General features: G+C 33.2%; 1 protein-coding gene across 4 annotated transcripts in view; it reads right to left on the bottom strand.

The window, feature by feature from the left end:
* SENP6 (SUMO specific peptidase 6) overlaps positions 1 to 25,853 on the bottom strand; it is a 122,997-nt gene that overhangs the window by 64,577 nt on the left and 32,567 nt on the right. For 2 of the 4 annotated variants that reach the window (XM_056818511.1, XM_056818513.1), the window contains exons 4-6: positions 7,823 to 7,968; positions 6,920 to 7,024; positions 2,749 to 2,769 (exon numbers count right to left, since the gene is read on the bottom strand). In XM_056818511.1, coding sequence (XP_056674489.1) covers positions 2,749 to 2,769; positions 6,920 to 7,024; positions 7,823 to 7,968 — 272 coding nt within the window. Of the gene's footprint in view, positions 1 to 2,748; positions 2,770 to 6,919; positions 7,025 to 7,822; positions 7,969 to 19,761; positions 19,895 to 25,853 lie in introns of those variants that run through there. The other 2 variants (XM_007484221.3, XM_056818512.1) reach the window with 2 other exon arrangements.

Raw genomic sequence — 25,853 nt, 5'->3', positions numbered from 1 at the left:
TAGATAAATGATTCTTTAAAGCAATGTTATTGAAATCTTTTTGGTAAATGATGGACCTTTCCTTATCAATAAAAACTTTTGAGCACTACACCCATGAGGGTATATTTGTAAATTATATGCATATATTACTCTAGCTGAAGATGAAATAATCCTGAGTCAATACTGGCTTATTGAGTAGAGAGGGGAATGATATGGTCAGAACAACATTTTATGGAAATCACTTTGACAGTTATGTAGAAGATACGCTGGAAGAATAGAGATGAGGCTGGAAGAACAATGAGGAAGCTACAATGGAGTACAGATGATGAGAGTCTGACCTGAGGTGGTGGCTATCTAAGTAGCAAAGATAAAGGTGCAAGAGATGTACTGGCAGAAAAATAATAAGATTTGTCAACTAAATAGCTATAGAGAGTGAGAGAAGGTGACATTAATTAAGGCTGATGTAGAAAGATGGAGTTGGAAATGCAAGGAAGAAATCTCTGTGACTGATTCATTCTGTCTCTCCTCCAAATGAAAAGTGGGTAGGCAGTGCTCTGACTCAATGGTCTCTTATTCATGGTATAACACCTAAGCTCAACAGTATTGTGAATGAGGTGATCTGAAGACAAACAGGAAAATTTGCCCAGTAGTATCTAACCAGTAACTGCTCCAGACAGTTCAAAAGGGAGAAAAGTATGGCATCTGCAGTAGAGAGAGAGCCAGGTGAAGCAGTACTGTGAGATAAGGATATGGCATAAGTGTTAAAGATACAAATTACATAGACCTAGAGACGGGAGGTCCTAGGTTCAAATCTGGCCTCAGCCACTTCCCAGCTGTGTGACCCTGGGCAAGTCACTTGACCCCCATTGCCTAGCCCTTACCACTCTTCTGCCTTGGAGCCAATACACAGTATTGACTCCAAGACAGAAGGTAAGGGTTTAAAAAAAAAAAAAAAAGATACAAATTACAGGATTGATTATTGCAGGGAAAGTGAGATGGAAACCATCTTCCTATTCCCTAATTTGTTCATATCCCACTCTTCCTAGAACTACATTTACCTATACTTTGGACATTACTGCTCTAGAAAAAGAACGTTCATATCTGTGTGAACAACTTTGCCAACTCCAGACTTTTACAATGAAATGACAAGATTTTATAAAAATGAGATTCTGAAACTTAAAAGCATATTTTACCTGAATATGCTATTCATTTTTAATGGAAAAAAATCTGACAAAATTTAATCCTTTGCAGAAATCCAATGTTAAAATCTCATAAATAAGAGAGTAATTATGTTGTTCTGGCAAAAGATGAATTACTAAGTTTAGGAGATTTTGAATGAACTCTCATCTGTTTGGAAACTGGCTTGAAGTAGAGATCTTTCATTATTTTCCAAATACCAATGAAGAGGTAATTCTAAAGTATGCTATTATTATGCTTCAGATGAATTCCAATATAAATACAACTATGTAGAAGGCATGACAGCATCGTATTTTATGATAAAGTCAATAAGTTGTTGCTCTATGTTCAATTTAAGATTTTTCCTTTCTCTGGGATAAAACTTAACAAAACACTTCAGTAATTCCATTTCAAAATAATAAAGGGTATGAAAGGAACCAAAAGCTCAGTAATAGATTAATAAATTACACTAACTTACTAACTTATCCCAGAAACTCTCCTGTATTACTAAAATTATTACTACTTTAATAAATGTCCATATTTAGTTTAATAAGTCCAAATTTCCATCTGATGATCTCTGCCTAAAAGTACAGTGAATTTTAACTCAGTAAGTTTCATAAAAAGAATGATTTCTTAAATAATCACTTTTCAAGTTAAATAACAAAAATGCATTGACATCTCAAAAACAGGAGGTATTAGATATGCTTTTAATTTAAATAAAATCCATTTGGTGAAATTTCCCAGAAAAAGACTGGTACAAAGTTAATACACTTAAAAATATTTGAGATTTTAATTTAATGGCCTTTGATACATTTGTTTCAATATTAAATTATACTCTTGGGTAGGTTTATTCTATACTGTCTCTTTCCAGACACTTAATACTCAGGACATATCTATACATACATCTTGAGTAACTGGGCTTAATTTATTTAATAAGGTTTTTAGAAATAACTCATTTTAGCTTCTCTTCCTTTTAAAATAGTAAAAAGCTCTAAAACTTAAGATCCTCATTTAATGAAATGCCTTAAGCACTGATAGATTCCAACCAATCTAATCCACATTCAATAGTTATGAGTTATGTTACTTTTTATTGCTTTCAGAAATTATTTTCTGATTATTACAAATAAATGAAATATGATGTGATAAAACTTCAACTCCAGTGATTGCTCTTTAAGGAGAATGAATTGAGTTAGCACACTGAAATTTAAGTATAGAATATGTTTTCAGGATTAATGTTAACTTTTTTCCCCTTTACTCTGAAGCCTGTTACTCTTACTAATGAATAGCAATAAAATAAGCTTTTATAATATACAGTATAATTAAGACCTACCCTAGCTATACTGAAGAATTATTATACATTATACATAAATAGAATGATTGCACAAAAAATGTGTTTCCATGCATTATGCTGAAATACTTCTAACAAAATTGAAATCTTGTTCTTTATAACTACTTCATTTTAATAGATAATATGTAGGTTACAATGCTGGCTCCTGACTTAGCCGATTTTTTTTTTTCAAAACCAGATGATAATCAATTTGTTTATATATTATTGCTATTCCCATGTTCTAATTCCATCAATATTAAGCTTACCTTTCTTTTTGATCCAGATTGCTTAAAACATGAAAAAGAAAAAGATGTAAGAGGTAAAACCTCACTTATTCGTATATCATTGTAGTATCTGTCATCATAGTCAATAATGCAAAAATTACCATCTGGTCAGTTAAAAAAAATAAAGATACTACATATTTGTTATATGCCAAGTTTAAAATCATGTCAATGTTCACATAATATTAAATCAAAAGTGCTGAATTTAAAGTCAACAAGCAATTTAAATCTATTAATGTTAAGTAATCTTCCTTGGTCCATATTATTAGAAAAAATAGCTACAATGACATGAAAAATAGTTGTTTAACCATCAAATCTTAAATCATTTATATGCTATTTTAGAAGAGCTTTGAAAGTTTTAAAGTAGTCTTTGTGCAAGAGCAAAATTGTCCTTTGCTGTCGAATCAATAGCAGGCCTTAATCCTATATCACACACAGGATGAATGATAAATAGAATAAAAATAAGTCAATAAATGCCACAAAATATGATGTATGAAAGTATCATATATATTTATGTGTATTTGAGAGAGGAGTATCTCATGAAGGGAAAAAAAACCTTCCTGTAATCAACTTTCCAAAAGTTCCTCCAAAGAAAATCAGTTAAAAAAACTTTGTAAAAAGCAAGTCTATCAATTTGTGGACATTAATTCCTAAAGTCATTCAAAATAATGATTCAAATCTAAAAAATGAAGAAGAAAGGGATTTGGTGAATTTTATTTTTACATAGTCAACTCTTAAAAGAGCACAGAAATATAGGAAAACAATGATAGATGTTTGCTTTGTAGGGAAAAATTATTATTAGTTTCCATTAAAAATAGCCTAAAAATACGACCTTAAATTTTTAAGAATGCAAAACATGGGCCAAACATAAATAGTTTTACAGAAACGTGTTGTGATGTTTGTTTTTTAAATTGGAACTGTGATTTTATCATTATATGAGAGCTACCAATAAGAAACTCCCTCTACTCTTAGAAAGTTGGCTATGAAATGAATGAATGAAGCATTTATTAAGCTTACCAGGTACAAAATACTGTGCTAAGTGCTGGGGATACAAATTGAAAGGTAAGGGAACTGAAAGGCCGACTATGCCACATCACAAAGCCAGTATCTATCAGAGGAAGGCTTAAACTCGAATTTCTCTATTTTAGGACCAGCTTGCTAATCTTTTTTATTAACATTTCTAAATTGCCTTGATTCTTATATCTGGGAAGTTAGAAACAAATAACAGAAATACAGGTTATAGCTATTATGTTCTTCTACTCACTTATGTAGCTATCTGGGAAGAAGTATGAATTAATGTTCCTGTTCCTCCCAAGGAAAACATTCAAAATGGGGTTTACATTTATTCTCCTTAACCATAAAGAACAAAGGCTTTTAAGTCATGGTGCCAGAACAGGAATTTTTTTTAAAATGTTACCTTAAGGTTACTGTCCTCAGGGAGTTTGCATATTAAATAATGAGAAGAAAACCAAGCACAAACTATTACTAAAATGAGATTTTTGAAGGATGTCTTTAATGTTAGCATTTAAAAATTTTTTTAAAACAAAATAAAATAAAACCCACTAAGACTAAATAGACGAATATTCTATTCTAATTAATAGATTCTATACTTTTGTTCATCCTGAATCAAAACAATATAATTCTATTGGATGTTATTTCATTCTTAACAGTACTATTAAAAAACAAAATTGTCTGTAACAATAATACTACATTTTCTCCTCATTCAACATTTACTTATATGTCATCTCTCCCTCCTGCATTGCCTCAAACAGCATTGAAAAATTAGCAAGGGGAAACATATATGTGGCTCAGAGATAGGAGGTCAGGGATTCAAATCTGGCCTCCCACTTCCCAGCTGTGTGACCTAAGCAAGTCACTTAACCTTCAATACCTAGTCCTTGACCTTCTGTCTTAAGCTTTGTTACTAAGACAGAAAGTAAGAGGTTAAAAAAATAAAAGGCAGGTTGTATCATTTGCACTAAAGGGATAGAGGTAATTATGAAATCCTAGGGAATAGATAGTTTAAAAGAGGATGTTATGGGAATCGCCTTTAAATGACAGTTCAAAGCGATTTAGTGAGCAAAACGCATCTCTTGAATACATCCTTAAAAGACTAAGTGCTTGCTTTTCCTACACTAGATATTATGCAACAAGAGTCAATTTGTGCCAGTTACTAAAGAGTCCCAGCATACAACTTTAAAATAAGCAAAAAGCCTTTGCAGAGGCTGCCCAGCAACCTTAAGTTCAGCATTTATAGTAATATAATCCCTGAAGTAGACACCTGAAATGTTTATCATGTAGCAGAAACATATTTTAAGTAAAAAAAATAAATAAAAATAAATGCCCTGCATCTGCTGAATAGTTATCTTCCAAAAAAAAAAAATCATTAAGTGCAATTTCCTTCTGACATATTTTCAATTGTCATTTATGGGTATTTTTTCCCCCAAGAAGTTTAACTTGGTCTAGTTATCATGTATTACAACATTTTGCTACTATTATCTATACCTTATTTTAAAAGAGACACAGAGGGAAAGATTGAACTATAAGCAGCCAGAGCTAGATGTTTCTTAAATGAATTACTATATGCTGTATACCTGTCAATGAAGGGTATTTCTAACCAACTACATTATTTAAACTTGGGTCATTTTGACTGTGCTGTGTGCATACCCGCATGTGTCCATGCACACGTATTGGTGTATTGGCATGTGAATGGGCTACAAAGTTGTTCAGATACAGTGGCACAGATAACTGTCAAATCTATAAAATTATAGAAGGGCTGTAATCTGCCTTGGTACTCCATTGACAAAATCACAGATCCTTGATATAATTGAGGCAAATATTAAAATAAGTTTATGTTTCCCTCTAAGAGGTGACATAATAAAAGGATACTAAGTGGCAGATATAAAGAAAGCTAACAATTACAATTTACTACACGTAATCCACAAAGTGGAAACAATTCAGTGCAACTAGAATGATTAAAAAAAAAGAGAGAGAGAGAGAGAATAATTTGATTTAAGCCATCCTTTTCAGAAATGAAAGAAGGATGAATTCCAAAATCCAGGCAGTTATAAGGTGATCTTTCTTTTGTAGGCCATGCTCATCTCCATAGTAATCATGAGGAAGCATGACTCTAGGACTAAAAACATTAATGTGTTTTTAAAAGACATTATAAAAGCATTTCTGAAAGATTAACCAAGAACCTTAAAAAATTTTACTTGAGACTTAAATGAAAATTGTGACTCAGAATTAACTTATATTCCAAAATTTTATAACAGTTAATATTTTGAGACACAATAGAAAACACTAAAGATTTCTGAATAATTATCGAAGAATGCAACAATCTATCTTTAAATAGATGTCTTTGAAAATCTGTAATGATTAACTAATAACTTTTTTTATCTCAACTTCAGTCTCCAAGGTTCACAGCAAAATTGGTCTATTGTGCTTTATCAATCAAAAACATGTTGGCCTAATGAAACTAAATTTAATTACATATTTATGTGACAAGCACAGCAACATTCGTAAATATAAGGACCACAGGGCCTATATTTTAGTCACATTCACCAGGTCTAAAGACAGACATTTGGTAATCTGTGAAAATATTAAATAATTCTTATTAAGCATAACTAAAAGAAACTGTCAGTTATCAAAAATAATAGAAAATTGAACTTGATTTTGTTATATCTTCCATTTTCATATTGTTGTAGAATGTTAAAATACACATCTTAAATAAACTTTATCTAAGACATTTATAAACAAAAGAAATATCAAATATCTCTGTTTACAAACCATAAGATCACTTTTAATACTTCCTTGGAAAATAATAGGAATTTGTTTTAAGTATTAAGAAATAAAATCGTTTACATATAATCATATACATTTTCTGTTTAAAAAAAAACTGGGATTTTTTTATCCCAAAATGTGTTCTTTCCTGTTTAGTCTACAACTTTTAAGAGTTTAAACCTTTTCCTAAGAAGATATAAATGAAAATGCATACAAAGCTCACATTATTTTCCTAAACATTCATATCCATTTACATACATGAGACAATGATATTCCTAGGAAAATGTTAGTTTAAAAAAAAAGAAATTATTATCATTAAGCATTATTTACTAAATATGAAGAGTGAAACAAAAAGAAAAAATAGAATTCTTACCTTTGTGCTGCAGTTTTTACTACTGGTATCTGTGCATTAGCATGATGAAAACGTCTACCATGCACTATGGTTCCAGAACATATTGATAAAGTTTTTGCATTTTCACTGTAGAAATTCAGAAAAACAAAAACTAATAATGTTTCAACAGAGCAAAAAATTTCTAAAAAACATAAAATGGAAGGCCAAAGTGTGGTCTAAAATAGTTTGAAATATATATCAATGAATTTAATGTCATACCATTTTCTCCATTGACCTTTTGGGAATACAGTAGATCTGTGCTTTAACTTAGATCTAACTCCCCTGGTTTGAAAAAAACTCCAAGTCAACATTGCACCTAACTCAGAGTAGGGGAAGCTTACTGAGGCTCGGCAATATATATATATATATATATATATATATATATATATATATATACAGGCTTTGACTCATTTCATCCCCAACCCTTAAGACAATTAATTTCATATCCCTTACCTCTCCTTCTTGAATTCCTCCATTAAAAGCTAAGTATAAAGAACTTTAAGTTGTAATAATTCAAACATTAAACATTTCTATAGGAATTGTGATGAAACTATGTGTCATCTGAGTTAGTTCATTATATCAGCTTTAACTAATTAGTTTTTAATGTATACTCATTTATAATTTCCCATTTGGTAATATGCAAACTGATTAAAATAATGAATGTTCAATTATTAAATATTAAGTGACAATGAATTTGACTTGTCAAAGAAGCTGTAGATTTGGCATCTTATTCATAAAACTCTTCTTGAATTAACATGTTTCAGTGGGCATGGATGGCAAATACCATGCATGCATGATGCTCCAAAAGGCATTAAATAAATGCTTTTGATGTTATTCATTAACAGAACAAATAAAATTACTGCGTAAATTTGAGAAATTCCATACCTCAGTTTCTTGTTGTTGCTCAACATATTAAGGCCCATGGAGTTCCCTTTCAAAGTTCTGAAACTTCCAATCTTGTTTCGTCTTACATATGTCTTTAAGAAGTCACCCGAACTAGTACCAACAGCTTCAGATCGGCAATGTTGTGACTGTAATGCAATTTAAAAGTATAAAAGTTAATGAAACTATAAGGAAATAAAAATATCAACAAACATTTTAAATTCATAGGAAAACATATAAAATGAAAGTACTGGGGGGAGAGGGGGAAGCACCCTGCAAGCAATAGAGGTAAAATCCTTCTTAGGATATTAATAGTGAATAAATAAAACTATCTTCCTGCTTATATGAATTAACTATAATTCAAGTGGAAGCAGTGTGGTACAGTAGAGAGATCTGGACTTAAGAGTCAGAAGATTTAAGTTTGAATACACCCATGTTATCTCAAGCACATAAATAAAACACTCAAGATTTTTGGTTCTAAGTTATTTGAATGAAAAAAAATGAAAGAGTTGGTCTAGAAGATTCTTTTTTAGTTTGAAATTCTATGTTATTATGATTCTATATGTAAATTGTCTTGTTCTATCAGGTGGTGCTTTAAGAAGCCTTTAAGCAGTTAATATGTTCTAGTTAGAATGGCTACCAAAAAAGTCAAATACATTTCTATTTTAATTTATTCTTTTCAACAGATTTATATCAATGTTATCTTAAAATGAACATCTTTGAAACTTGTTCTTACTTTATTACCTTTGAATATTCCCACAAGTTCATATGAAGAAAATATGAAGTATAGAGAATATTACTAGACACACCTTTAACTAGTTCATAGGATCACAGATTAAAAATAGTAATAAAGGACCTTAGATCAGTTAATCTAACCCCATCATTTTAGTTTCCTCAAATGAGGCCTAGAAAAATTATCAAGGAAAAGTTTTAAGGGGGAAGCTGGGTAGCTCAGTGGATTGAGAGTCAGGTCTAGAGATGGGAGGTCATAGGTTCAAATCTGACCTCAGCTGTGTGACACTGGGCAAGTAACTTGACCCCCATTGCCTGGCCCTTATCACTCTTCTGCCTTGAAACCAATACACAGTATTGATTCCAAGACGGAAGGTAAGGGTTAAAAAAAAAATGTATTAAGTGCTTATTATGTCCTAAGTGATGGAGATAGAAAGATGACAAAAACCTAGACCCCACTCTCTAGGAATTCAAAATGGGAAATATAATATTTAAACTACCCACATATGAGATATATACAGAATAGATGAAGGGTAATCTCAAAAAATAGGCACTGGAGTCAAGGGCGAATGAATGAAGAAAGGTCACCTGCAAAAGATGGTAGTTAGTTCTTCAAGAAAGCCAGGAGAACTAAGGTAGAAGAGGAAAGGTGGAAGAGTATTCCAGATGTGAAGACATTAAATTAGGAAATGAAGCACCATGTACCAGGAAGAGTAAAAGGACCAATGTTATTGAACCATACAGTATGCAGAGGAGAGTCAAGGGTAAAAAGGCATAAGATTAAAGATATGGTTGCTTGGAAATGATCAAATAAAATATATTTAAAAAAAAAAAAGAAAAAGAAAAAAAAGATTAAAGATATGGTTAAAAAAAATAGGAGCAAGGTTGTAAAGAACTTTAAAAGTCAAATAGATATTTTATATTTGATCTTGAAGGAGTATGGGTGGAAAAGGAAGTGAGGTTGTGAAGAGCTTTAAAAAGCAAACAAGACATTTTATATTTGATCCAGAAAAATAATAGAGGAATTTAAACGGGAATTTTTGAGTAGAGGGATGAAATGGTCCAACACTTTATTCATGACATTATACTGTCATCCAGTTAGAGCACTGTACTAACACCAAGGTGCTACGTGATATAGGTTCACAGGCTTATTAGTTCATAGATTTAGCACTCAAAAAGTCGTTAAGAGTCCAACCTAGTCAAATCCCCTAATTTTCCAAATGAGGAAACTGAATTCCAGAAAAGTTTCCTCATGCTAAAGGTTGCAATGGTAGTAAGTAGTAAAGTTGTGAAATTGTCTGACTCCAAATGCATTTTGAAAAATGAATCATATGCAAAGTTCAGTTACAGAAAGGAAAAAGTCAAGCTCATTTTTGTGTCCCTCTCTTTAAAAAATAAAAAATACATACTTTAAAGTTCATAAAACTGTCCTGTAAATACATACAAAGGACTAAGCAGAAGAATGTGGATAAAGTGTTGTAAAACAATCATCGTTCCTAAGAATAACTTTAGGTCAATCCTCACTATTGAAGGATAAGTTAGCATTATTTTATACAAGGATAGTCAATTACTTGGACCTATTCTTCATTTTTTCTAATATCTTTTATTGTTAAAACCATGTTTCATCTGCATGAAATTTAAAAGACACACACACGCACACACACACACACGCGCGCACACACACACGCACACGCACACGCACACACCCCCCCCCCCACACACACACCTCTTATCTTCTGTTTTAACAGCTGATACTAAGTATTAAAATTCCTGGGCAGAAGAACAGTAAGGGCTAAACAACTACAGGTGACTTGCCTATCGTCTCACACTAAGTGTCTGATGCCAGAGCTAAACCTAGAACCTATCTTCAGACCTTGTTCTCTCTCTACCCACTGAGCCACCTAGTTGGTCCTGCATAGAATAATTTTAACAAAAAAAGGAAAAGAAATGCAATATAATAGTATAAAAATTCTAGCTAAAGTGTTAACCTTCTGAGAAACGTATAAACTGCACAACTTTTTTAATTGAGCAAATGGGACTGGAATATGCATTTCAACTAAAAAAACACATAGATGGTAAAGCTATCTCAGAAAAACTAAGATTTGAAAAGGCTAATAACTTTTAAAATTAGTACTATAAAATAATTTTAATGTCATTATAGAACAACTTTAATTCTAGCCTCTTCAAGGCTTATTAATTCACTGGGCCTTTATTACAATAAATCAGAGATTTACAGGGTAATATATTTACAATCCAAAGGGACATTAGAGGTCAATTCCAAACAACTCCAAGACTGAACAACAATAATTTTTGCCATTCTGGGAAATCACAGGGGTCAGATGCTCAACTGTTGTGCGATGGATTAGCATCATTCTAGTGAAACCACCTTTGAGATGGTGGAATCTACTACATTTCTCTGGAAAGGAGGGATAAGCCTTATCTTATCTCTCCTTTGAAGCCACCATTGGTTACTTACTATATTTAATATGCAATCATAAAGTGTCATTTACTTTTACATTATTGTAAACTAAAGACTGCATTTTTCTCCTGGGTCTGATTTGCCACCTTGGTATCAATCTTAAAATCCTTTCTATCTTCATCCAAATTTCTTATTTGTCATTTCTCATGGTACAATATGCAAGTGCATTCTTTTACTATAGTAAAATATGTTCAGTCATTTCTTCCCTGGGGAGTGTTCACTTTATTTCAGTTGATGTTTGGGGGGAGGATACCATAAAAAGTTGCCAGTTATTTGGTTAGTCAAGTAGAACTGACAACAGAAGTTTGTCACTTATAGGGAAGACAGGGACTAACATTTCATAATAAATGAAATGACTAGCAATAGAAGCGAGCTTTTGCAGGGAATAATATTTGAGAGGCAAATTTTATAAATGGTTGATTGATCAGTGTATATACTATAACAACTTTTACTAGCCTATACAACCTTGTAGGAAGGTAGAGTGGCACAACAGAAAGTTAAGAAAACTTCAGTTGGGAAAGATAGGGGTTTCCCCAATGAGCACACACCAATGAAATAACAGGTCTAGACTTTAACCAGAAAAATCTAAGCTCATAATTTTAGATCTAAAATAATAATGCTTTGATGTGTTATCTTTCTTTTTGTCATGGAAATCTGTGATGTACATATATAAATAGGTCAGTGTATGAAAGATTTTTCTGAGAAATCACAGCTCAAGTAGTTTTTCAACATACCTCTTTATTAAATAAATTCCAGTTCTATTGCCTCTGGTATAAAATATAAACTTACCCTTACCTTCTGTCTTAGAATCAATACTATATGTCAGTTCTAAGGCAGAAAAGCAATGAGGGCTGGGCAATGGAGGTTAAATGACTTGCCCAGAGTCACACAACACAGCTAGTAAATGTCTGAGTCTGCATTTGAACCTAGGACTTTCTGGCTCTAGGCCTGGCTCTCAATCCACTAAGCCACACAGCTGTCCCCAAAATATAAACTTCTAACCCTTCACACAACCGGGTTCCAAGGTTTCCAAACTATTTTTCCATCCTCACTGGACATAACTGTCCTCTCCCACACACTATTCTTTACCAAAGAATTTCTATATGCAGATCTCTCTGGTTTCTAAGGGGCCTTCTCTCAGGTTTGTGAAGAGTCCCAAGCTCAGTTTCCTAATCTTACAACTGCCAATGATCCTCCCTACAAGCTACATTGTAATAGCTACTTTGTATAACGTTATTCACTTTATATTTATGCTATATACACATACTATATACATACATGTGCTTGCTCTCGCTCGGACACACTCTCTCTCTCTCTCTCTCTCTCTCTCTCTCTCTCTCTCTCTCTCTCTCTCTCTCTCTCTCTCTCTCTCTCTCTCTCTCTCTCTCTCTCTCCCTCCCTCCCTCCCTCTCCTGTCTGTCCCCTCTGCAGTAAAATGTAAGCTTCTTATGAGAAGGAATGGTTTCATTCTATGTACTTGTGGTAGTCCCTTTACCTACACACAGTAACCACTTCACAACAAAAAGTATTATACTCAGGAAACAATATAACCATTTATAAGACATAATGTTATTCACTCATTTCAATCATATCTGACTCTTCATTAAACCTATGTGGTGTTTTCTTGGCAAGATGCTAGAGTGGTTTGCTACTTCCTTCTCCAGTTCATTTTATAGATAGGAAAACTGAGGTAACCAGGGTTAAGTGACTTGCCCAGGGTCACCCTGCCAGTAGGTATCTGAGGTTATATTTGAATTTAGGTCTTCCTGACTGCTGCACAGTTATATATCTCAGCTGGGCCTGGTCAGGAGGACTTGCTTTCCCAAGTTCAACTCACCTTAGACCTTATACTCGCTTTATAATATTGGGCAAATCACTTAACCCTATTTGCCTCAGTTGCTCATCTGTAAAATGAGCTGGAAAAGGAAGGACAATCCATTCATCTTTAACAAGAAAACCCAAATGGAGTCACAAGGTAACGACAGAGCAACAGCAACTTCCTGACTCCAGGTTCTGTTCTATCTCCTTTATCCTAGCTGTCCATTTAATATGGTACACTATAAAGTAAATACATGATAGTTTAGTAGGACAAAATCTGTGAATTGAGGAATAAATATTTTATTATGAATAACTTAAAAACTTGTATGGCTATATTTATACAAATCTTTAGGATATCAATTGGTTGATGCCTACTATTTTATGCTTTTTGAATGCGATCAAATAATTTTTTCTATTATTTCCTCCTGTCTTTTGTTCTATGTTGAAATACTAATGTCTACAGATTTATTTTATGACACTAAATACTGTATTTCAGTTTCTTACTTTTTTTCTCTTAAGTCTGCAAAAGAGGATAATTTTGTGTCCTTTCCTGATGCGTAGTCTACTTAATTTCTGTTAAGTGTGCTTGCTATAGCTAGAATTTCTAATATTATGCCAAATAATTATGAAGAAATATAGGTATCTTTGCTTTACTTTTCTGCTTTGATTGGAAATAAATCAGTATTTCTTTGCTGCAAGTACTATTAGCTCTTAAATTTATATATGAGCTTTTGTTTATTTTATTAAATAAAGTGTTTTTCCATGTTTCTCTTTTGACAGTTTTTTAAAAGCCCTTATCTTCCATCTTAGAATTGATACTACCTATAGGTTCAAAGACAAAAGAACAGAAAGGGGTAGGAAATTGGGGTTAAGTAACTTGCCAAAGGTCACAAAACTAGGAAGTGTCTTGAGGCCAAATTTGAAACCAGGACCTCTGATATTCAGCCTGGCATTCTATCCACATAACCACCTAGTAGTCCCATGGGAGGTTTTTAAAATTTTATTTTAAAGAATGAGTGACGTATTGAACCTATGTAATCATATGTAGCTTTCTGCTGTTTGCCATATTTATAATGCCAATTCATGATACCACTCTACTTTGATTGTAATGAACAGTTTTTTGGATACAATGTTAATCACTTCACTAATACTTTATTTTCAATGTTCCCATCAAGTTTTTAGTGATACTCTTCAGTAGTTACTTACTCTTTATTTTGAGTATCAAAATCATAAAGGGAGTTTGAGATGATGTGAGAAAATTAAGACACTAATACACTCTTGGTGGAACTGTGAACTGATAAAACCATTCTGAAGGATGATATGGAACCATACCCAATGTGCAATAAAACTACAAATACCCTATATTCCAAATTCATTAGTGATAAGGACCTTCCTGTATAAAAATAAGTTTTATAATGGTAAAGAATTGGAAACCAAGACTTTTGTTCATTAACTAGGGAATGGCTGAACAAGTTGTGGTATATGGTTGTAATGGAATACTCCCATGTGATTAGAAATGATGAACAGGATGAATTCAGGAAAACCTAGTAAGATGTTACAAACTAAAGCAAAATGAAGTGTATAGAAAAGAAAACACTGTATACAGCAACAGAAATATTCATTGACCAAAAGTGAAGGACTATACTATTATCAGCAAAACAAGATTCCAAGATAACCCCAAGGGACCCATGATAAAAAATGCAAACCACAAACAATTAAGAGAACTGTTGAAGTCTGGTTGCAGATGCTATCTTACTTTATTTCTTTCATGAATTTACTTTTTACTGTTTGTGTGGTGTAAGTCTTCTGTTATGGATTGAGAAATATGGAAATATACATTGCATGAAAGCACTGGTTTAATTCATATAAAACTATTTATTTCCTTGGGGAAGGGGGAGAAATGGGAAAGAATTGAAACTGGAAAAAAATTGTGAAAAATTGACTATATGTAATTGAAAAAAGTAAAATTTGAATTAAAAAAAAAACCATGGAGTTTGGAAAATATATCACTCATATTTTTGTAAGAGTTAATTGCTCTTTAAACATTTAAAAACATCTGTAAATTCTTCTGGAAAGGTTAATTCCTTTAAGGATTATTCTTATAATGTGGAATTAGATTAAGATATTTAATATTCTGGCTAATTTTTTATTTTTATAGGTTGTCATAATTTCCTTTAAACTTTTGTTTTTGCTGATATAGAAAGTCATAAGTTTCCAATAATTGTTTTTATTTCTTCTACTATTTTTTTCTGAATTAACCTAGCTTATTTTTTATTTTGGCAATTTAATTTTTCTTCCAATTTTTGTTCAGGTTATTTAATGACTTACAGATTTTGGCAGTATTTTTCAAAAATCCCATCCCTGGGTTGTTTAATCAAAGCTTTTTTTGTTTGCTTGTTTTCAATTTTATTTCTCTTCTAAATTTTTCTGCTTTTAGAATATTCAAAAACTTTTTGTACACAGTTCATTAATGCTTGATTTTAATGTTTAATGTTTACAAAGATCATTTTTTTAAAAACAGCAAAATGGAAATGTTTTGTATGATTATACAATATAACCGATATCAAAGTGCTTGCTTTTTGAGGGAGGAAAAGAAAGGGAGAGAATATGAATTTCAAAAAAAAAATTTACTGCTAAAAATTACATTTTACATATAATTGGAAAAAATTTATTTTGTGACTTAGGACATGATAAAATTTCATAAAGATAACATGATACTGAGATTATACATATACTTTAATATTCCCATTCAAAAACTGCCAAAAGCTTGAAAAATATTCTCCTCAATCCTTAATGAATCTGCTAATTCTCTGTTCAAATTGCCTACTTCTAAGAAAAGAATATTAAAATCTCTGTTAGTTAATAGTGGACTTTGATCAGTTATTCAGCCTTTCATTTTTTTTAGTTCATTTGATCTATTTCTACTCATGTTTATGATTTTAACATTTCAATTTCCCCTCATAATTGTTATTATAATACCACCACACTTTTCAAGTTAGCATGCAGTCCTTTTGATTCATTTTGTTAACATTGATCCAAACATCTGCCTACAGTTCCATTGTCCCTCCCATGACCCTTTATCCATTCTAATTTCTTGCTTGAAGATCCTTTTATTACTAGTTTCCCTATCTTTTAAAACCTTCTGTAGTATATATATATATATATATGTATATATATATATATATGGTATAAAATTCTCCTTGTCTTATCACTTAGTGTTATGTTAATTTGTGGTTTTCTTTTTTTCCCAAAGAACTTAATTTTTCCTTTATTATATTTTATATAGCGAGAGATTTGTTATTTTCTAGAATTCTAGAATCTTAAATAACTAGCTTCATACTTGCCAATTATTTAATTCTATTTTCTTAAAACAAGATTGAACTTCTAGAAAACAAAAGCAGAGAATTCTACTCAATCCAGCACACTCATCATTAGTGAGTATATATATATATATATATATATATATATAGAGAGAGAGAGAGAGATGTCTACCCAAAGCATCTTTTCATACCTATCTTTTGACAAAGGGGCTTTTTCCTAAGAAACCTTATCTTATAGGAGGCAAGTTTTATATCCAAAGTTAATGAGCCTGGTCCAACTCCAAGTCTGTCCACTTACCACTTTATCCTGAAGCTTGAGATCAGTAACTCATCCATCTAAAACCAAGAATTTCTTTTTTTTTTTAAATTTAACACCTAACTTATGTTTTGATATCAATTCTAAGCAGAAGGGCACCAAAGGCTAAGTAATCAAGGTTAAGTGACTTGTCCAGGTCATAAGCTAGAAAATGTCTGAATCTAGAATCGAACTCAAGTCCCCTGACTCCAGGTCTGGTGCTCTTTCCACAGTGCCATCCAACTGCCCTGTCCCATACAGGAGTCTTAATCATTTTTTGTGTCATAGTCACTTCAGGGAGTCTGATGAAACCTATGGACCCTCTTCTCAGAATGTTTTTAAATGCACAGAAGGTCAACAAAAGAAACCAATTTGGGGGGTTGGGGGAGAGCAGGTGGGTGGCTCAGTGGATTGAGAGCCAGACCTAGAGATGGAAGGTCCTGGGTTCAAATCTGACCTGACACTTTCTAGCTGTGTGACTCTGGGCAAGTCACTGAACCCCCACTGCCTAGCCCTTACCACTCTTCTGACTTAGAATCAATATTGATTCCAAGATGGAAGGTAAGGGTTTAAAAAAAATAATTTAAAAAAAAAGAGAGAGAGAGAAACCAATTTTTTGAACCCCACCTAAACCAAGGTAAAAACTTTATGCTTTAATCAATGTTCCCCTATCCAAAACATTTCTCTCCAACATGTGTCAATCCTAGAGGCTGACACTCCCTTCCCCCTACCCTCAAATTCATTATAAGGTCTTTATTATTCTCTTATCCAGAAGAAACCACAATGTCCCAAACTCTTGGTAAGATCCGTGTACTTCCTTCCCCACTTTCTCATCAACCAAAGCTATTACCCTCTTCTCTCATGAAAAGAAAAACAAAGACCCTAAAAACAAAATTGTCCAAAATCCCCCCCAAACAAACAAAACACCTTCAGTCTTTTTATCCTTTAAAATGCAGGTCAAGCAATAATGTAACTCTGTAATGAGAATTTCTTTTTAGTTATTGGTAGGACTATTATGGCCACTGAGTATGTATAGCAGGGGCTGCCATATCTATATTCCAATATCTATCTTGCAAGGCCAAAACTAAAGATATAATCAAACACCTGCTTTTTAATCAGGGGTAACCAAATGAGCAGTGGATAGTGAGTTGTGAAGGGGGGGGGGGGGGGAGGTAGGAGGGCAGCATGGAAGGGAATAATAGGATAGGACACAACTACACCACCAGCACCTTGGGGCTATTACTGCAGTAAAGTCTTTGTTCAACAAAGGGTTATATAATAATGCCAAAATATTTCTCTTTCAGGTAGACTAGAGGGAGCACGGATATTTGTATGAAGGGAGAGATGAGTCATGTACTGGGCTGGTAGACTTCATCATGTGAAGTACTACACTTGGTCTGAAACTTATTAATCATTTTTAAACTTTCTACAATTTCCCAAGGCTAAGGGCAGGTAACTGAATCATCATATAAGGAAGCTCTTTGAAGCTATGAAATTTTATGATTTTGTGAATAAGCAGTATTACTACTGAAATTTAAAATAAAATAGAGAAATTGGAACCCATAAAAGCTAACAGAAAATGCTAGAGAGCATACATAACATGAATATAAGCACATTGAACAGGCAGAAAGAACAGTTCTAAATACCCAAAGAAAGGTAAAACATCCTTTCTTGTTCCTTGGTATGGGAGCCCCTGAAATGCCTGCAAGGACTGGTTTTTGAGCCAAACTATTCCTGAGGAGGAATGAAATAGCTGGTCTACCAGTTTTGGGGGATGGAGAAGAGGAGGGGGGAGAGCCAAAGCAGAAGAAGGGGCCTTTGCTGGGTGCTAGGAGAGGTTTTGTCCTATTTAATTAATCTTTTGTTCTACTCCCTGGCTCAGTATGTTATGTTTTATAATTAAACTGTAACTACTGTAGTTAGTAGAAATTTGGTTTTCTTACTCTAAGAGCATCTAGTTGCAAAATGGTTAGAGCTCTAGACTTGGAGTAAAGAAGAAATGGGTTTGAATATAGCGTCAGGGACTTTCTATATAGTATATAACGCAGGGCAAATCCCTCATGTTCTCTTTAACCCCAGATTGTAAAATATGCAAAACAAGAATTCCTATCTTAGAAGGTGGTTTTAAAGGTCCTATGTCTAAATGAACTATGATTTTTAACGATTCTCTTTTATTATCAGATGTGTTAGCTGAAGATCATTCAGTTCAATTTTATGTAAGTTTTTTATATGTTATGCTTTTGGTTCCTAAAGTTTTCAAGAAAAGGTGATTCAGGGGGCAGCGGGGTAGCTCAGTAGATTGAGAGTCAGGCCTAGAGACAGGGAGGTCCTAGGTTCAAATCTGGACTCAGACACTTCCCAGCTGTATGACCCTGGGCAAATCACTTAAACCCCATTGCCTAGCCCTTACCACTCTTCTGCCTTGGGACTAATTAATACACAGCATTGATTCCAAGACAGAAGGTAAGGGTGAAAATTAAAGAAGAGAAGAGAGAAGAGAGAAGAGGTGATTTGCTTCATATTTCAAACACATGAAATCTATCTGATTAACCTCAAACTGTTATTGTAGCATTTGGTATAGAATTGTCTGGTATATTTAAAATTTTTATAGCATGATGTAAAAAGAGAAATTGATTCAGTTATGCAGGTTAAATGATTTGACAAAATTTCACTTTGGAAGTGGCTTTGGAAGATCTTAAGTTCACTGAAGTATTACATTAAGAAATAGAGAATATTTAGGAAACATCATTGTTTCTCCTGAACCTCTATTTCACAATTGACATTGATCAGGTTAAGGTTGCCAAAGCCAAAAATAAACTGCAGCATTCGATCAGGACATGGCATCATCCCAAGAGAAAGTAAGACCACCAACAGCTCATGGCAAATGGACTACATCAACCTAATGTCACCACTTAATGAAAAAGAAGATGGCTTAAAATGAAAAATAATTAATGGTCCATGTACCAAACTATAAAGAAAAGTGGGCAGAGATATTTTTTTAAAATCACAGTAACTTCATCAGTAGCATATGATATTCAAGTAAAATTGACATTTTCATAATTGGTTGAAAGGTTTACCTGAATACTTTATACCACATCAAAAAAGAAAATATTTTTAAAGACTGGTTACGTCTCTTATGTCAATGTAATTTTCAAAAACTAAAGAATACATGGATTCAGGAAAACAACTCTTTAAGCTTACAAGACTACATTAACAGGTACAACTCATATGGTCAAGTTGCTTTAGTGGTGATCAGTTATATTTGGAACTCTGCAGACAATGATGCAAGCAATATTACCTCCAAAGGGAAGCTGATTGACCATTATCTTGTACTGAATGAAGAATATCTAATCTTAGATGGAACATACATTGGAAAACCTGACTATATTTCTTCACTGAATGAACCAGGATCCAGAAGTTGCACAGAAAATCTGCAAATTAAATGAGAAACGAGAAGCTGATGGAAAGAAATTCTATGATCAAGAAACTAAAACAAATTACTGCTGTCTTGCAAAAGGCTAGGGTCTATCTGTGTGAGGAAAAAAAACATGGAAAAAGCACTGTGCTGAGAAAAAAAAGTCTATGACTTTGAAAAAAAGATTTTAAAAGTACAGTACTAAAGGTCATTAGCAGTGCCTTTTTGCACTACTGGTCCATTCTTATAGCTTGTACAAAATAAACTAGTGCATTCACCTCTGAGACACAAAACAAGATCGCTTTGAACATAGTAGGTACTTAATAAATGCTTGAATCTTGACTGTGCTTAGTTCTTACTATTGAATAGGATCAAGGAAATACTTGAAAATGCTCCTTGTTGTTTAAATATGGGAGCTCAATTGGATTGTCTTTTAAGTGTAGATTCTTAAATTCACTTAAGAGAATTATATGCCTTTTTGTGGAATTTCAGTATATTGAAGAAAATCCTGAAGTTTAATGTTCTTTTTTTCCTACTAAGAATCCCATTCTGAACAGAAATGCTATATTTCACTGTAACTTTAATTTATACTAATGTACTATATTTTGATGGAAAGGTTGAATAGTTTGTTTTATGTATGCTAAAATGAGTAATATGTCTGCTAAGGTCTTAAGCATTTTTAATTTGAGGTATTTGAATTTAACCTTTGAGGACTTTAGTTACTTAACTGACAGCTAAGACAAAGCTCAGGAAATCTCACTTTGTACTCTAAATAAGCAGGGTTAGGAACTACTTGCTAAATGTTACTGGAGGCAAGGGTAGAAAAGATAGAAACAAAATTTTAAGAGTTCCTTTCAGAGGGGAAATTGGCTGAAAATGCTACAAAGTACTGAAGCAAATTGACATCTGGAAATGGAGAGCAAGCTAGCTACAAGCTAGTACAGAGCCTCCACTATGGCTTGTTGCTATCTTTTAAGGAGAATTTTCTCATTCATATTTCAGAAGCTCTGAAATCCTTGGAAAAGTCATGCTACAGTAACAGCAGTCATAGGCTCCTGAGGTAGAGAGATGACAGTATCAAGAGACTAATATTCAATTTGTTAAATCCCAAATTAGCATAACCTAATGTCACAGTGTTGGAACACTTGAGAAGTTCAAACAATTTGATGATGTAGTGAATTCACAGAAAGTTTTTGCTCAGTTAATAATCTATCATATTTGCCAGCAGAGGACTTATTAGTGTTCTTAACTCAAAATCAGGATTTCTTAATTTGGGAATCTGTTTAGATGGTTAATAATCTGCCAATTTGTCATACATAATTGGGGTTCTTTGTAATATTCTGCATTTATGTATTCAAAAATATTATTTTTAAGGGGGCAGCTGGGTGGCTCAGTGGATTGAGAGCCAGACCTAGAGATGGGAGGTCCTGGGTTCAAATCTGACCTCAGATACTTCCTAGCTATGTGACCCTGGGCAAGTCACTTGACCCCCATTGCCTAGCTCTTCCCACACTTCTGCCTTGGAACCAAAACACAGTATTGATTTCAAGACAGAAGGGTTTAAAAAAAAAAAATATATATATATATATAGTTTTCAGAAAGAGCCTTCTGACTTCTACTTGCCAAAGCATCTAGTGACAAAGTTTAAGAATCCCTGCTTTAAAGTAAGTTAAGTGAGAAGTATGATACATGTTTTGGGCTCAATTTCAAGTATATACAATAACCCCAAAACATTTAATAAGCACTAAGCTAGATGCTGCCTGTTGGAAATGGCCAACAGCAGCACTAGTCAAATATGAGTCAGGGTACTAAGATACAAATTCCAGTGGTCCAAAATGTCAGCAAATTCCTATAAGAGGTGTCTGATATATTCCAAATAAAGTACTACTAACTAATGAATCATACCTGGAGAATACTATTAAACATTTAGCATTTTTATGTGCAGAATTTCTATCTAGATGGGGGGGGGGGGGGGGGAATACACACACACACACACACACACACACACACACACACACACAGGAGTAAACCTAACCAGAAACCAGAAAGCTTTTCTATTCTTTATTGCTAAGAAATTATAAATGATATATTTCTAAGTATTTGTGCACCCCTTCCAGGATTCACTAAGACAAAGGGAGAAACTAAAAGCAAAATATTTAAGGAAGCAATGACCTTGGCAGGAATTAAGTCTAGAATTAAACCTTACATCACTTGAAGAATCCCATACCCTGAACAGTTCCATCATCCCCACTGCTACCAGCACCACTACCACCACATCACTACCAAGCCTGAATATTTCAACCACACATGATGAACAAGTCAAAGACTCCGAGGCTTGAGCAGGAATTTCAGAGGTAAAAAAGTGACATTTCTAACAATCATTTTCAACTGAAACATCAACTAAAGAAGGCCTAGCTCCTAGCTATGGCCTCGCCTCAGAAAACTCACTAATGAAATGAGAAATACCATTAAGCTCAAGTTTATTATCAAGATCTTATTTACAGTAAAGAAATATTAGGCATAAAGGGAGCCCAAGAGAATGGAATAACACAAAGTATCTGAAAAACAAGCCAACTTATTTCTTCAAGGCTACAAAATATACCCAGAAAATGATGGGCCCCAAAAGACAATACACCACAATCTGTTAAATTTAAAGTTATATTCTCTGATTAGCAAGGATTAAAATACAAGAGGGACTCAAAAGAAGAAAGTGCTCAAAAGTTGTGTAAAGACTTCATGAACTAGATAATGTCAAAAGATAATGCAGAAAAAGAAATTGACTTTTGATACTATATAGAAAAGTCAAAGAAAATCTATTCTTTCTCAAATCCAGGGGGGTGGTTATTCAGATTAAGTGTAATGGGGCTGAATTTAAAGGCAGTCAGTCCCTTTTCCAGACTAGTATTCCAGCTATGGAGATCTTATAGGGAAGAGGAAACCCACAATTCCTGAAGAGACTGTGACAGCCTAAACTGCTTCAAACTTAAGACTCAATAGTGAAGCCTTGTAGTTCTACAGATATTAACAGTTGCTTTGGGCCATTCAAAAACTCAGGAAGTCAAGTTATGAGTTCTGGGCTTTTTAGGCACTTGTGGTTGCTCAGGAAACCAAATAATATCCATTGCTGGAGTGTCTGTGATGCATGATTTTGTATAAAGCTATAATATATATGTGTGTATGTATATACATATGTATATCACATATCATTATGATATTTATAATTTGTAGGCTTTTATTGTCTAGATGGTTATGGTTAATACTACTGTGCTATATGTGATAGTATTCCATATTATATATATATGCTGTTGTCTTATAGGTATTGAATATATTTCTGCATAGGATCTATGTATCTGGGTCACTCTAATTCTGCTTTGTTATACTACGGTTTTGTAGTTTACAAAGTGACTTCAGGAGGTCTTGGAATCTGGCAACATTTTAAATTTTTTTTGATATTTTTATTTTGATGTAATTGGTTTCTTTTATAATCTGATCTATTTTCTTTTATACATTTAAATATATTGCTCTGAAAAGGGGTCAACAAGTTTAAGATTGTCAAAGTGGCTCATGACAAAAAATGATAAGAACTATTGGTTTAATGTATCATATAATTCAAATTTGCTAAGTGTTTTTGTCATTACTGTTAGATTCAATAATGCTAGTTGCATTCAGTCTTCAAGTAAATGTCAATCTATATATTTTTATATACAACCAACATGATACTTATAATATCTGTTCACATTGTTCAAGTACTCTGTCAAGTCTGCAAATGTTTCACTGAAGTGAGGGGCTATTATGTTAGGATATAAAAGGACATACAGTTATAGCTATATCTGCAGTTAGCTCTAAGCACCAGTTACTCTTCTCATAATATTTCAAAGAAAGCCAAAGAAGTTCACAAAGTTCTAGCTCTAAGTACCAGTTACTCTTTTCATAACATTTCAAAGAAAACCAAGTAAGTCCACAAAGTTCTAGCTGCAAAGATGATATGTAAAGAGCCAGGGAGATGGGAGTGGCCTATGGCAGAAGTAGGAAGCTTAACAAAAACTTGAGGAAAAAGGAACAAGGACAAAAAAAGGGAAAATGAGGCAACTGGAATACACCAGAAAATACACTGGAAAAACTGGGCAGAGATCTGGGCTAATTATGCCTCACAAAAATGCTGACCTTTGCTGGTACGTAATATGAGAAATACATTGAAAGGCAGAAGGAACTATGGTGGCAGGAGCCTATTCTTTTGCACAAAATCAAAAAGTGACAATAAACTATAAACATACTTGAGGATGTTATCTTTCTTAAAAGAGACATTTCAGATATAGCACCCACCATCTTCAAGTTTTCTTGAAATTATTAAAAATTATAATATAACACAAATATAACCCCCAACAAAAAAACCTAGAAATCATACTTTCCAACCTCAAGCAATATTTAAAATTTTAATACGGCCTTCTTTGAGAACTTAAAAACGCTTGAGGTATGTCTGAACCAACTGTGGTATGTGTGGTTTATGGGTATTGTGTTGTATAAAAAAAATGGGAATAGGAAGATAAAGTAATGTAGAGTAAAAACAAGAACAAATAATACAATGATGAGGATAATATAAAGCAAAAGAACATAAAAGAATATCAGATTTCAGAACAATAATAGGTCTGAGGATGAAACAACTCTTCTATAAGAGAAGCAGCAGACTAGGGTATAGAATAAGAAATACATTATCAGATGTGGTCACTCTTTCAGATGGTTATGCTAGGGTACCATCTTTGTTATAGAAAAGGGAGATTAATTGGGGTAAAAAGATTTTTGAAAAGAGAAATCTTAGAAATATAAAACACCAAAAAGCATCAACAAAATATTAAGTGTCAAAAGTATTTCAACTTAAGTCAGTAAGTAACACAATATTTCATTTGATCTGGCACTGAGGTAGGGACCTAATGGAGTAATTTTTAAATGTCTGAGAACTAGATTTATTAATGAAAATAGAAAGTCTTCAATGAGTGCTCTAGAATAAAGTATATTGATTAGGAGAAATCTATTAAAATTATGTTGCTTATACATAATAAGCAATACTAGACTTGTAACTTCTCCAAGAAGGTAACATTCAAGAATATATTCTCTATAAAAATAAAAAAAGGGATACAAATCAACTCTTAGAAACAGTTCAGATTTGCACTTGTTGCCCATAACGAATTTTGAGAGCCTCTGACACAGTTGGAGTGAATGTTCTAATAAGGTAGTTTTAGGCACTTAATCCATGCCCCTTGTATAGTATTGTCTACCCTATTATCTAGAACGAAAGTCATCTAAAAACGTGAGGTAATAAAGACCCCATATTGTGAGCTAAATTGCTAATTCAAAATTTGTTATTCCCATTCTTCATTTCAGACCTTTTTTATTCACATTTCTTTTATCTTTTGGCTCTTAGTCACTAAGTCCAGGTTCCTCTACCCAACTGCGTATCCTTTCCCATCCACCACTAATACTACATATCTCCAGCCAACCTTTCCAATAGAGGTTGTATCCTCACTCAACTCACTGGGAGGAAAATTTTAATTCTTCTTGCTTCCCCATTGCCATGTCCAGACCTTCCTTCTCTCTCAATCACTAAGCAAACTTTTCCTCCTTTAAGGTTCACTCTATATTGATCAACAGACAGAAACCAGTAGCTGTTAAAACTCCCAATGCCAGCACATTCTTCCCTTCTCAATGTTCAACACCTCATTAATAATCTCCCACTTCTCCTCAATTCATACCCTCATGCTAGGCCTTCAAGACATATATATAATACATAAATGCTCTCTCAAATATCATAATTTTCCAGTTTTTCAATCCATTCAAATCTTCTCAATTTATCTCAGCTATACACTCAGGAATGGCAACTCTGCTATTAAGATGCTTCAGACAGCCAAGCTCATGCTCTGGTCTACTGTTATAATATAGCAAGGGAAATACTTAAACAGCGGCCGAGATATTCCATACAT

Source organism: Monodelphis domestica, chromosome 2, assembly GCF_027887165.1.
Source record: "Monodelphis domestica isolate mMonDom1 chromosome 2, mMonDom1.pri, whole genome shotgun sequence".
In the NCBI taxonomy this organism is placed as follows: Eukaryota; Metazoa; Chordata; class Mammalia; order Didelphimorphia; family Didelphidae; genus Monodelphis; species Monodelphis domestica.
The sequence above is the reverse complement of the archived record's forward strand: the minus strand, read 5'-3'. Positions and strand labels throughout refer to the sequence as shown.